The sequence below is a fragment of the Paramisgurnus dabryanus genome, chromosome 16, assembly GCF_030506205.2.
Source record: "Paramisgurnus dabryanus chromosome 16, PD_genome_1.1, whole genome shotgun sequence".
Classification (NCBI taxonomy): domain Eukaryota; kingdom Metazoa; phylum Chordata; class Actinopteri; order Cypriniformes; family Cobitidae; genus Paramisgurnus; species Paramisgurnus dabryanus.
This window is the reverse complement of record NC_133352.1, coordinates 35,114,692-35,127,894: the sequence shown is the minus strand read 5'-3', so window position 1 is coordinate 35,127,894 and position 13,203 is coordinate 35,114,692. Positions and strand designations below refer to the sequence as shown.

At 33.9% G+C, this 13,203-nt stretch overlaps 1 protein-coding gene across 1 annotated transcript in view; it reads right to left on the bottom strand.

Moving 5' to 3' along the window:
* cdhr2 (cadherin related family member 2) overlaps positions 1-12,346 on the bottom strand; it is a 40,256-nt gene extending 27,910 nt beyond the window's left edge. The window contains exons 1-13 of the mRNA XM_065242167.2: positions 11,127-12,346; positions 9,458-9,515; positions 9,283-9,348; positions 9,041-9,180; positions 8,888-8,941; positions 8,712-8,801; positions 5,933-6,022; positions 5,728-5,850; positions 5,092-5,235; positions 4,918-4,993; positions 2,592-2,710; positions 2,089-2,307; positions 1,857-2,012 (exon numbers count right to left, since the gene is read on the bottom strand). Of these exons, the coding sequence (XP_065098239.1) occupies positions 1,857-2,012; positions 2,089-2,307; positions 2,592-2,710; positions 4,918-4,993; positions 5,092-5,235; positions 5,728-5,850; positions 5,933-6,022; positions 8,712-8,801; positions 8,888-8,941; positions 9,041-9,180; positions 9,283-9,348; positions 9,458-9,509 (1,329 nt within the window). The 5' untranslated portion in view covers positions 9,510-9,515; positions 11,127-12,346. The remainder of the gene's footprint in view (positions 1-1,856; positions 2,013-2,088; positions 2,308-2,591; positions 2,711-4,917; positions 4,994-5,091; positions 5,236-5,727; positions 5,851-5,932; positions 6,023-8,711; positions 8,802-8,887; positions 8,942-9,040; positions 9,181-9,282; positions 9,349-9,457; positions 9,516-11,126) is intronic.
* Positions 12,347-13,203: the final 857 nt, after the last annotated feature.

Below are 13,203 nucleotides of genomic sequence, written 5' to 3'. Positions count from 1 at the left end.
GCCATGAGATACCATCATATGAGTAACCCAGCCCAAATAAACTTAAATTTGATAATCACTCTTAAAAATAAAGGTCCTTAAAAGGTACTTAATAGAAGAATCTTTTTTGGTTCATCAAAGAACCATTTAGTCAAAGGTTCTTTAACCATTTCTTTTGTACATTTTTATAATCTGAAAAAACCCTTTTCGCCTGTTTTTAAGAGTTTATGTTGTTTTTGCCAAAATAACTTACAAGATGTTTGGTTTCATGTATTTATTTATTTATTTCATTTATTTTTGGCCTATGGTTAGAAATTATTTACATTTTCACTGACAGCCCAATTTGGCGTCTGTGTCTGTTTGGATGGCTATTAGATGTCTTTTAAATGCAAAATTGCTTGCTAGGATACAATCAACAACCTTCCGCAAAGTAAATTCACGGTAAAGTTAAAATAAAGTTCAGGTATAATGTTATAAAATATAGATTAATAAATAAATGTTGTAAAGATAGAAACGCAGACTAATATTACAAATAAAACATAACACTTTTTTTTTTAATGTCACGCCAGCTTTTTTGAATGCTCATATTGAGAGTCAGGATAAATTATAAAGAATAAAACAAAATTATGTTTATTTAAAGTTTAATTTTACTGTAAAACTATTTTGATTGACTTGGTAAAAGACACTGTGGTTACACTTAATTAAAAGTGCAGTGTGTAAATTTTTGCCGCGTCTAGTGGTAAAGTGGCGCATTGCAACCAACGGGTCAGTACACTTCTCACCCCTCGCTTTTGGAATGCATAGAGAATCTACGTTAGCCGCCACCGGACAAACATGTCATCGTCGGAGACAATTTAGTAAAAACAATGTGTCCGTTAAGGGCTTCTGTAGGAACATGGTGGCACAAAATGGCGACTTCCATGTAAGGGGACCCTTGGTGTATGTAGATAAAAAAATCTCATTCTAAGGTAATAAAAACATAACAGTGCATTATGAAAGGTCTTTATACATCCCTGATCATATAGTTTTGTATAATATTTAGCATTTATGTCAAGAGATCCTTCTAAAAATTACACACTGCACCTTTAATGCATTAGCTAACCTTTAACAAACAATGAACAATACTTCTACAGCATTAATTCATCTTTGTTCATGTACATTTTTGCATTTATCAAAATCAAGCATTGTTGTAATTGTTAACATTAATTAATGCACCTTAAACTAACCTGAATAACTTTATAACTTTTTATTCATTATAATAAGATCCACTTCTGACATCACAAGGGGAGCCAAATTTCAATGACCTATTTTTTCACATGATAGCAGAGAATGGTTTACCAAAACTAAGTGATAAACTAAGATCTTTATCACATTTTCTAGGTTGATAGAAGCACTGGAGACCCAATTCTAGCACTTACACATGGACAAAGTCTTCTTTAACATTAACAAGAATTAATAAATGCTGAAAAACTATATTGTTCATTGTTAGTTCATCTTCGTTAACTCATTTAATAATATTTATCTTTTTGAATAAAATATCAGCACTCTTTGTTCAATCAAACTTGTAAACTGAAATGATCTGTTGTATCAAATATATCACATTTAATATGCTTGTTCAAAGTACATTGTTATCTTTTTTATGGCCAGTTACAATCATAAATGTCACCCACTGTAAAATAATCAAACCGTGTTCTTTGGTTTCTGTAAATAAGGTAAAGCAGAAAGTGTTTAGTTGCTAGAAGGCTCTTCTTCATTATATCCTATCTTTCCTAATGTAATTGAACTAAAATACAAGCACCCACAATCCTTTCACTTTAAACTGGGGATATTTCTGACCCATGTGTTTAATCTTAAGAGACACTCTTTCAGATACATACCTGCACCGTCATTATTTTTTTGGTCTCAAAATCAACGGCGGCTGAATTTTTTATCATCACTTGTACAATACTGTCTGCCAGACCAGAGCTGGGAGTCACAGAGAATGCATCCTTATCTGGACCATCAAGCTTGAGCTCGAACCTACTGCGTTCACCCTGAATCAGAAATCATATTTGTAAAACTGAAAAAACATAAAATCTCCTAAAAAATGCAAATATTGTTATTACCAACCTGGTCTGGATCTTTGACTCTAATATTCAGACGAGATACAGCCACACCTACAGATGAATGTTCATCAACTTCACCCGTGAAACTGTTTTTCTGTGTGCAGCTATCACCTACACACTCATAAAAATTTGGCCCGTTGTCATTCACATCTGTAATAGAAATCTGTAGTGTTTGTACTGTGCTGGCAATGACTCCATTCACATTAGGGTTTGTCTCACTTGCCTAAAACACAGGAAGGAAAATGAGTTTTTACATAAAAGTGTAATTTCTCTGACAGACTTTAAATGTAAGAAGACATATGAAGAGCTCAGATGCAAACCCCTTTAAGTGTGTCTGATGTATTTTCTGAAAGGCTTGAGAACAGGATTAGTCGATTTAAAGTGAAAGTATTTGAAAAATGTTTAGTATGTGTTGAGAGTATTCACTTAATATCATATCTCAATTTTGATGGAGATGGCCTTTAGAGGCTTTAGCATCTGAGCTTCTCATATCTGAATTGTATTTACCTTTATACTCAAGTCTACAACAGCAGAAATATCCAGCAAAGCCTCTCGATCAAACTCAGTCTTAACAGTTATTGTACCATCACTCTCTTTGATTTGGAAAAGGTCTTGTGCATTAGTACCTGTAAAAGTATTAGTAGAAACAATTCATTGGCATGATTAATATAAGAAATGCAAACCACTAATCCAACTAGGGTTTACTTTTGTGCATGTAATGTTCAACTTAAACAGTTTCTATAAAATGCCAACAGTAAAGTGTTTTAAATTATGTTCTCTATACTACTGTCCTTATGGTGTTTTCTAGTTGATCGGAATAAAGCTCGCGGAAATATTCGCGCTTGGTTTTATAAGTGCTATTTTGCTGCGCAGGCTTAACCGCAAGTAAAATTCTGGCTTGTTTGGTATCGTTGGATTCGGCAACTATTCAGGACTCGAAGGAAACAAGCCCTGTGAGAATATGTCGATCGCAGCCAAAGTAATGGGCGTGTAAAACATTTGTCTTACCACTAGGTGGCGCTGGACGAAACTAGGCTTGCCCCCTCAGATCCTGACACGCATCACAAGTACCAAGTGTCGTGTCAATAGGCTTAAAGGAACAGTATGTAGGATTGTGGCCAAAACTGGTATTGCAATCACAAAACATGTGGCTAAAACTGGTACTGCAATCACACAGCTGGTGGCCAATATACAAAACGACAACATAAACATCAGTTGAGGGCTGCAACTCCACTTTTTCAATGATAATATCCTGGTTATACCACTGTTGTCAGTGATATAAGTATTTGAAATGAAAATTATTTCTTAATGTCTAGTGACATTTCAGGGCCATTTAATGATTAATTGATATAAATTTCTTACATACTGTTCCTTTAAGTTTGACGAAGATATAGCCTTAAATTAGTTTTTTAGCGGTTTACGTCAAATTTGTTGACGCAGTTTACGGAAACGGATTGGCGAATCAACACGGATTCCATAACTTTTTGCCTGGAGTGTCTGTCGGTGCTACCTACCATTTTTCGTGGCAAACTGGCTACAGCTCTAGGACGAGTTCACAAAAGTAGGTTTTATGAATAATTCAAAAGGGTTGAAAAATTTCGTGTTTAGGACTTACGGGTCAGAAGTTATAAGCAAAAACATAAGTGCAATTTTGGACTGTTGGTGGCGCTAGCGGGTTAGAGAGAGAGACTCCAAATTTGCTGTGGAGACTTTTTAGACAGTCCTTTATAAGCGTGCCAAATTTCATAGCTTTCCTACTAGGGATGCACCCATACCACTTTTTTGGAATACGAATACGAGTACGAGTACGAGTACTTGCATTTCAGTACTTACCATTACCGAGTACTTAATAAAAAACATGATTTAAATTTACAGGTAACAGCTTTAGTCATATAATTTAACAAAAAAACAAAGGACTAGTTTTCCAGTTTGTTGTAAACTCTGCCTCTTTGGACAACACAAGAGGCATTAACCCCTTACACGCCGCTGAAACATAGACATTTCTCAGACCGTGGTATCGATTCCAGGTATCGGGGGACTTTTAACGAGTACGAGTACTTAAGAAAATGTGGTACCGATATCGGTATCGGTGCATCCCTATTTCCTACGTACGCTGCTATGGGCTGCCATAGACCGCAATGGCGGAAGAAGAAGAATCGGAAGAATAGTAAGAAAACCAACGAATTCAATTCGCCCGTTCTGGGCTTGACCCCTAATAAATGAATATCTCCTGATTATATCTAATGCATAATAAACATTACGCTGAGCTAACATTACTATAAAATCTATGTATAAAATGTTAGCTACAGGTCCTTAAATTCTTGCCACACAGTTGTGATCAATGCTCGTCGTCTTTAACAATTTAAAACATTTTAATTTCGACAAGCTATTTGTTTCAGAGATCAGCTAAGCCACTAGCCAGACCGATAAATAAATAGAGACTGCAAGTTTACTTCGGTTCCGGTGCTCAACTGTGTGACAAAGCATGTGCGTCCAATCAATAAAGTCGTCCATAATGGTAGCTGCCTATTAAATTAGGCTAATCAGACCAAATTTTTGATGGAATCACTGCTTTTTGAATAAATAGATACAGCTATCTGGGTTGTTACCAAAATACATGGACAAAAGTTTTGGGATGCCCCAAAAGAACTGGTTAATCCCCAGGTTAAAACGCTGGTTAGGTAAATTGGAGATGTCAAATTGCCCTTTCCCTTTGTGCGGTGCTGCATACATTCAATTATAATTATCCATAAGTCCACTGCACTAGACAATGAATAGCCAGCAAACACAAAGATCACTTTGTACATCTTTTAAAGATCTCCGACTGACTCACTTTCGATGCTGTAGCGGATTGGGTCGTTGATTCCTGTATCTGGATCTCTGGCTCTCACACTAAAGACAAGCGTACCCTGATATAAAGTGTAAGAGTGACGACATTTTAAAACAAGTGGCTTGACTACATCACATAGTTAGCTTTACAGCAAGAAAGAGAAAATATATCACTCACCACGGGTGAATTCTCATCAATTGTGACATAGTTTGGTAAATTCAGAAACTGTGGGTCAATGTCTGGCACATCTTTAACTGCGATTAATGCAATTGTTGTGGATGACTGAAACACTTCTACGCCATTCAACGGCCCACCACCATCCTGACAAAACAATGACCAGTTATCATTTGCATTTTGCAGACATTTTTATCCAATGCAGCTTACATTGCAATAAATCTATACTCGCACTATAAAAACAAAAACACTTTTTTGTCTAATTAACATTTATTTTGTGTTACTTTAACTTTAAAAATTAAGTGAATTTCAGCTTGATTTTATAAGTGATGTCACCTTATCACAAGCCAAAACTTAAAACAGTAGGTTGAATTGACTTGCAAACCCAAGTTGTTTTAACTTCATGCTGCAATTTTTACTGTGCATGAATTCATTCATTCATTCTTTCAGTATGTGTGTTTCTTCTGGATCAAACCCCTGACCTTTTCGTTGCTGATGCTATTCTCTACCAGCTAAACTTCAGGAATACATAAAATATGAAACCGCAATATGACAAAATTTTAATTAAATAATAATTCGATAAATCCTAATTGATGTTGTTACGGCTAGGAAATGAGCATAATTAATTGCAGTACTCACAGTTGCACTGACGCGTATCTGATAGAAAGGGCTTTTCTCAGTAAAGTTTAAAGGTCCCTTAAGTACAACATTTCCATTGGTCTCAGAGATTTCAAACAGTTGAAATCCGTCATTTGGTACAACCTAAGACAAGCAAACTGTGTTATGAATACAAAGTCAAATGCAAGGGTGTAAATGCAGTTTAAGGCACAGAAGTGAAACTTACTTCATCAATTTTGTAGGACACAATAGCAGCTAGGTTTGAATCTTTATCTGTGGCGGTTGCTGTAAATATTGTACTGCCCACAGGTGTATTCTGAAGGAGAGAACAGAAAGAAACACAAACTGTGTTCACTAAAAAACCCTAATAAGTTGACTGAACTCATTTTACTGAATAAACTCATTGCCTCAATTAAATTAAGTAATGGGTCTTCCAAAAACAAATATATTTAAGTTCACTTAACTTGGTGGCCACATAGACTGAACTTAAAATTTGAAGTTCACCAAACTTGGAGTTTGTACCGTGCACTTACATGATTAAGTTCACTTGGTGTCATAAAGACTGAACTTGAATTGTCATTTTAACTTTATATAAAATTTTCAAGCACTTATGGGTATTTCTCACAGCATTTTGAACTGATAATCTTAATTTAATTGCACTTGATTTTTTAAGTTTATGGTTTATGTAAGTTAATAAGTTGAATGAACAAAGATAGTTAAGTTATGGATCCAAAATGCAAAATTTAAGTCATGGTTGCTTGACTGAGTACAAACAGCAGTAGGGCTTTCAGTGTTCAAATAATCCCTCAGTATTGCTCAATCCACCTGAAAAGACTGCAAAAAATATTTTCTTGCTTAGTATTTGTCTTGTTTTCAGTATGAATATCTAAAAGTTATCAAATTATGATGCATTTTCTTGATGAGCAAAATGAGTCTAGTTTTTTAGACAAAAATGATACAATAAGTGAAGTAAAGAAAATGTATCAGATTCATTTTTTTTTTTTTTTTTTGCATAAATCTGTTAATCAACCTCAGTACTGATAAAAACTACCAAATGTTGGTCATGGGCATGGCTTTGCAATAAAACATTTTTTGTTATAATAGAAGTCAATGGGGCAAAAATGGCCACAAACAATAAATGAGGGAAAAAAATAAATCTAATGCTGCACAAAAAAAAATGCATCAAAGTCTTACTAATCTTTTACATGCCCAAGACCGTAAAAAGGGTACAAGAAAATCTAGTGAACAATCACTTTTTATATTGAGTATATAAGTAATTTTGTGCTCCCCCAAAATAAGGAACATCACTTATGAACTTGGCAATTAAAATCATTGAATTTTTGTAAACATTTGGTAGTTTTGATCAGTACTGCGGTTGATTAACAGATTTATGCAAAAAAAAAATTTTTTTAAATGAATCTGATACATTTTTACAGCAGTTTAATTTAGTGGCCATTTTTGGCCACTAACAACACGAAAGGGTAGTTAATTTGAAAAATTTCAAAACGTTTTGTAAATATATGTGTAAATATAAGGGTTGTCACCAAAAATCATTCCATTTGCTGAAACACAGAGAAAGTTAAGACTAAAAAATAACAAAAATGGCCAAAAGTGGCCTCAACAACACATAAGGGTTCAATCTAAAAGTAAGTGCCATCCGTCATTGTTTACTTTATATTAAAGTGTTATTTTATGGATTTTTATGTAAAGAGAAATACTTAATAGTGTTTAATGGCCGTTTATCTTATTGATTTCAAATAGTTTGGTTACCATCGTGCAGAAGAGTGGCGCTTGTGGCTAGGTTGTGGATGTGACGTATTTCTCTCAATGAGCACTAACTGTGTTAATGCCTGTTTGGTGATCACTTTCTTCTCACATGCTCATCCAAAGTATCATATGTTATTATTATTAGCATGTTAACATGTGCTTTTGCTAATTAGTATGATATAAAAACGTTTTTATATAAAATAACAGAATTTAGTTATTCAGACTACACTACATTGAGTTATTCAAACTACGCAAAATCGAGTTATTGAGACTACACTAAATTGAGTTAAAGCAACTAATTGAGTATTGCCATTTACTTTAAATTGAGTTGGACTAACTCAATATATTTTTATTGTGTAAAGCAGTTTTTTATGAGTTAGGGGTACATATTCATATTGGATGGAAATCCTGCCCACAATTTTATTGAGTTAATCCAATGAATAATTTTTTGAGTGCACGATAAAATGTCCTGACGGTTAGTATTATCATTTAAAATTTAATTATCATTATAAATGTGTTTGATTACCGTGATTTTGAAAACTCACAGTAAATCCTGTCCAGCCAGAATCAGTTTGAAGCAGGCGCGCGAACATGCAACATAGTTTTTTTTGCACAAGAAGGCATTTATTTATTCACGGTAAACTTATTAGACAGATTTATTTTTTTATCACAGAAATAATTTCAGGGGCATGAAATATTAAATTGTGATTTTCAAAAAAAAACTTTTTTTATGTTTTCCGTGTGTATCAGTTTTTTTTTTTTGATAATTTCCATCTCATTTTAACAAAAAAAAATCCAGGTGGATGCTGCACATTGGTGGTGGTTGAGGAGATTCCCCCATTCATATGTAAAGTGCTTTGAGCACTGGAAAAGCGCTATATAAATGTAACTAATTATTATTATTAATTAAAACCATGATAATATTGATAACCGTGATAACTTTGGTCACTTTATCATGATATGAAATTTTTATACCGTCCCATCCCTACAACAGATTATTTTAAATGAAATAATATAGTATAGACATGTTCTGCACGAGTGTCCTGAGATTCACCCTAACCATCAAAGTGCTCAGACTGTAAGTAAAGTTCAGTCAGAGCAGATTAAAGACCGAATTAGCCAAGCTTACAACACACGCAAGATCAACACCATCCGATGTTGTAGATTTTCACACCAAACATGTGAAGCTGTTTAGTCTAATTATTACACAACAACAATAAAACATTACATAAACTCACCTCTGGAATATCTCTGTTGTATGGAAGATTTTGAAATATCGGTATGTTGTCATTAGCATCTAAAACAGCAATATAAACCGGTTTTGTCACCTGATACGACAGAAGGATGACAGTGTTAAGATTCAGGGAAGGAAATGTTTATGGCTATTGTAACATGTTCAGTGGATTCAACTTACATCTGGATAAACACCATCATTCACAACAACATCTATGTAAAAGAGGTCTTTTGTCTATAGTGAGAGGATTTATAAAAAAACACAATTAATTTTAACAATCACTGTTTTAAATTCTTTCATAATAATTCAGGAATAATGTCAAGCTCAATCTACCTCTCTATCCAGCTTGGTACGGATTGTGACTTCACCAGTCTGTTTGTTGACATCAAAAAAATATGCATTTTGTCCCTGGATGTTATATGTTAAAGGATCACCATCGACATCGTACGCGTTGATTTGAAATGCAAAATTGCCTGTCAGGTAAAACAAAATAGATTGGGAAATGTTACATTTTATTGAATGCGGTAATGATACAATAATTCTATTAAAACAGTTAAAAGTAAAGATGTACAGACCTATTTCGATATCTTCCATCACTTCCTGCAACGGCATATTAATGACAGGCAAGGAGTTACAGTAAGCTGAAGAGAGAACATACATAACCCATCACTTGTGAATCTTTTTTCATAAATAAAAATAAAACATTGCACATCACTGATCTAGACTTTGGGATCACTTTAAGATACTCACATGAAGGAATGAAGGCGAAAAGGAAAAGTAAAGCTTTCCCCATCTTCCCCATGTCTGTCTATTAGATTGTAATGTCAAAGAATGAAAGACATAATAAAAAACACGTCAGAACCATTGCAACTCTAGAGTTAAAAGACGCAACTTTCCTAAAACATTTCACCAAAAGAATCACCATTGTGTGTTCAGTTTATCAATTTTAGCCAGTATTATCATTAGGGTTTGGCCGATACCACTTTTTCATTTCCGATAACGATGTCGATACCACAACCTTGAGTATCTGTCGATACCGATCCAATACCATCTCTATCGCCCTTTTACTCAATTAAACTGCAAATAACACATTTGTTGGCCGTACAAAAAGCTTAAACTAGGCTACAGAACTCAAACATTTTACTGTGCATCAAATGACAAGACGCGATGAAACATCGTGCAATACTGCTGCTTTATTTTTATTTAAATGTTTCTAACAGATCAGTAGCAACATTCTTAGTTAGTCAGCACAAAATTCCAAAAGATGAAATTTAAGGTGTAACTTTGTGAAAATTCATGTTGCTCAGAAAGTCGCGCTTTTTGCCAAGTTGCCATGAGAAGGTTCGTGTTGATATGGGATCGGATTGTACTCCCTGATTTCTAAAATATTTGATCAGGCCATTTTCAGCAATACCGGACTAATATCGATCCTGAATGTCGGATCGGCCCACCCCTAATTATCATTAAAACTTTTTAAATGGGAGATACTGTAGATAAAGCCTATAAGAAAGAAAAATAAAAAAAGATCTCTTAAAAGTCGCCATGAAATGGAACTAGCGATTGCTTATTTTCCACATGTGTGATGTATATCCAAGTGAAACTGCTTCTGAAAAGAATAAAATGTAGGGCTGGACTTAAAATCGTCTATTGAGAATTGATTGGATTGTTGAAAGTTGGTTCATGTTGCTATTTGCTAATGATAATGAGCATTTTTGATTAAACGTTATGAGGGCACATTAATTAAAAAAATGAAGCTCACAGATAAGTCATTTGTAAAAAATACCACAATATTTCCAAATAAATTCTATTTCATTTCTTGTCATTCAGTTTTTGGTAACACTTTAATTTAGTAATTGTTAACAGTAGATGCATTAACATGAACCAACCATTTACTAATACTTTTACAAAATCAAAAATTGTGACTGCTGACACAAGTTAATGCTCAATGAACTAACATGAAGTTAATTAAAATATTCATAAATTCTGTAGAAGTATTGCTTAAATAATGCATTTACTAATGTTAACAAATACAACCTTATTTTAAAATGCTTTCATTTTCGGTACATTAAGAGGAAAAGAGGTAAGTCTCTTAAGATTATTCTCATTATAAATTATTACATTAGACATAAATATTTGCCAAGATATCAAAACTGTTATCAAACGTCAAAGATTTCAATACGAGCACAAACATTTCTCATTGTCCATTATCAAATTCATGTCAATTTTATAGCTCTCTTTCCTTTCTATATCTTTTGATTTGTGTTTGATTTCTTCTTTTATAAGAAATTAAACAAACATCTGAGACAGTAAAGATTAAATGGAGAATAACAAATAAATCTAAGAAAAAAATAATTTTCTTTGTTAAATACCAATAGAAGCGACGCTCAATATGATGAAAATGAGTTAAGACAAAACTTACCGTGCTGGACACGACAATCCAATTCCAACAAGTGTTGTTCTTCAAGTATGATGACAATATTTAATAGAGAGACCTTTGGTTAGTGCATCACTGGCTATTACAATCCCTCAGTTGTAAATGTAAATCATTAACACTGCATGGGAGAGGAGGCTGCTGGTGTCTAATGCAGTGACAAAGCTGCTTAGTGGCACCTGTAAGAAGCAGATCCTAAAACAGATATGAGTTGGCAAACAAACTCACAACAAACAATGACCATATAACTCACAGCAACTCCTCAGTGGCAAAACTTTAATAAATAACTTAATATAAAAACTGAATTCACACTGGAAAGAGAAACAGGACATAGATGGCTCATTTTACTTGATTAAGATTGAATTGTGAAGAGTTTGTATTTTTTCACACATCACTCCAGCGATGTGGACATAATGCGGTACGAGAGATTCCTGGAGCAAATGAATCCATTAGTTATTCAAGAACCCACCCACCCTCAGCTCGACTGTAATGAGCTCTTACACATTAAGCCCTCCTTCCCCCCAGGCCTTCATCATTAATGGGAAACAAACAAAGGATTATGCTCCCGTGGGAAGAGATTCACCACCGCTAACCAAAAACAATACTTGAACTTTCCCTTGAGACCGAATGACAGCCTGAGTTCATTTGTCTCTAATTGTGTGCCGTTTACCATCACGGTCACGCTATGGAGCGAGAGATCAATGTAAACCCACTACAGACCAAAAGATCAACTAATCCTAAAGTACATTCTGCTAATAGCATTGACGGCAAAGTGTGCTCAATTCAGTCTCTATGTTTCATATGGGATTGCCAATATATCAGGATGATAACGCAGGGTTTGTAACACAACCTTTACATATTTATACATGGTGGAGCTGTCTTCTCTTACTGTCAGAAGATCTCCTGTGAAACGTTTTCATGTGTTTTGGTTAATATATTGAACAAAGAGTGTTTTGGAGGCATAAAAGTACATTTCTTCATCTTATTTTAAATTCTTGGGTTGAGTTGGGTGTGCAAGTCACCAAATCCAACCTTATATTATTTTAAAGCAACTCCAGGTATACAATGATAATGAAATGAAAACAATGTAAATACTATTCATCAAAATGATATCTGTTAATACAATATCAGGGGAAATAACTCACAATTATGATTTGTTGTCTTAATTGTGCAACACTTTCTAAAATAATCTATTTCTATGCATTGATGAAGGATCATAGATGGATGGATGAATGTGTGGATATCTATATATTATGCAGATATATAAACAATATCCACCTTTAGTATATAGACAGAATTGGATTGAATTATTTGTTAATTTTCTAGCAGGTGTTACAGCAAACCCTCTGTTTGTTACAATAAACCCCACCTATGGGGTAAGTTGTCACGTTTGCACTCCACAAACAAACTTTAAGTATTCATTTGTAGCAGAGATGTGTGTGTTGATTGTTAAAAAATGATTCATCTAACTTAAAAATATTTTTTGAATGATAGAGCCAAAGCCAAAAAGTGTTTGGTTGTATCCCGCTCTCCCATACACTGTAAAAAAGGATATCATATCAACATATGTTTATGCTACATTAACTAAACAATTAAGTTAAACAATTTCAAATTCTTTTTTCAACAAGTCAAAACTTAAAAAAATTGGTTGAATCGAGTTGCATAATTAAGTTGTTGTGGTTTTTCCCCCAAATGGTCAATAAAAAGGCAGGTAATATGACAGAGTTCTCTGACTATTTAACAAACAATACCTTATATCACATCTTTTTACTGTTTTAAATCAAGCCCCTGTACAGGATACCAGTATTTCATTCTAATCTTATCATATTAGACTTTGACTTATTACTTTACAGCTTCCCAGCTATGATGAGCAATGGGCGAGGCTGAACCAGCACAATGACTCCATACAAGCCTAAAACACAAGTCAAGTCTTTAATTATGTAATTAAACTGAGAAATCATTTTTTTTACAGGCATCATATATTTTAATACAGTAAGCCTTTATGATACATTTCAGTCTGGAAAATCACAACTTGTGTTTAATCTGTAATGGTTATAATAGCTTT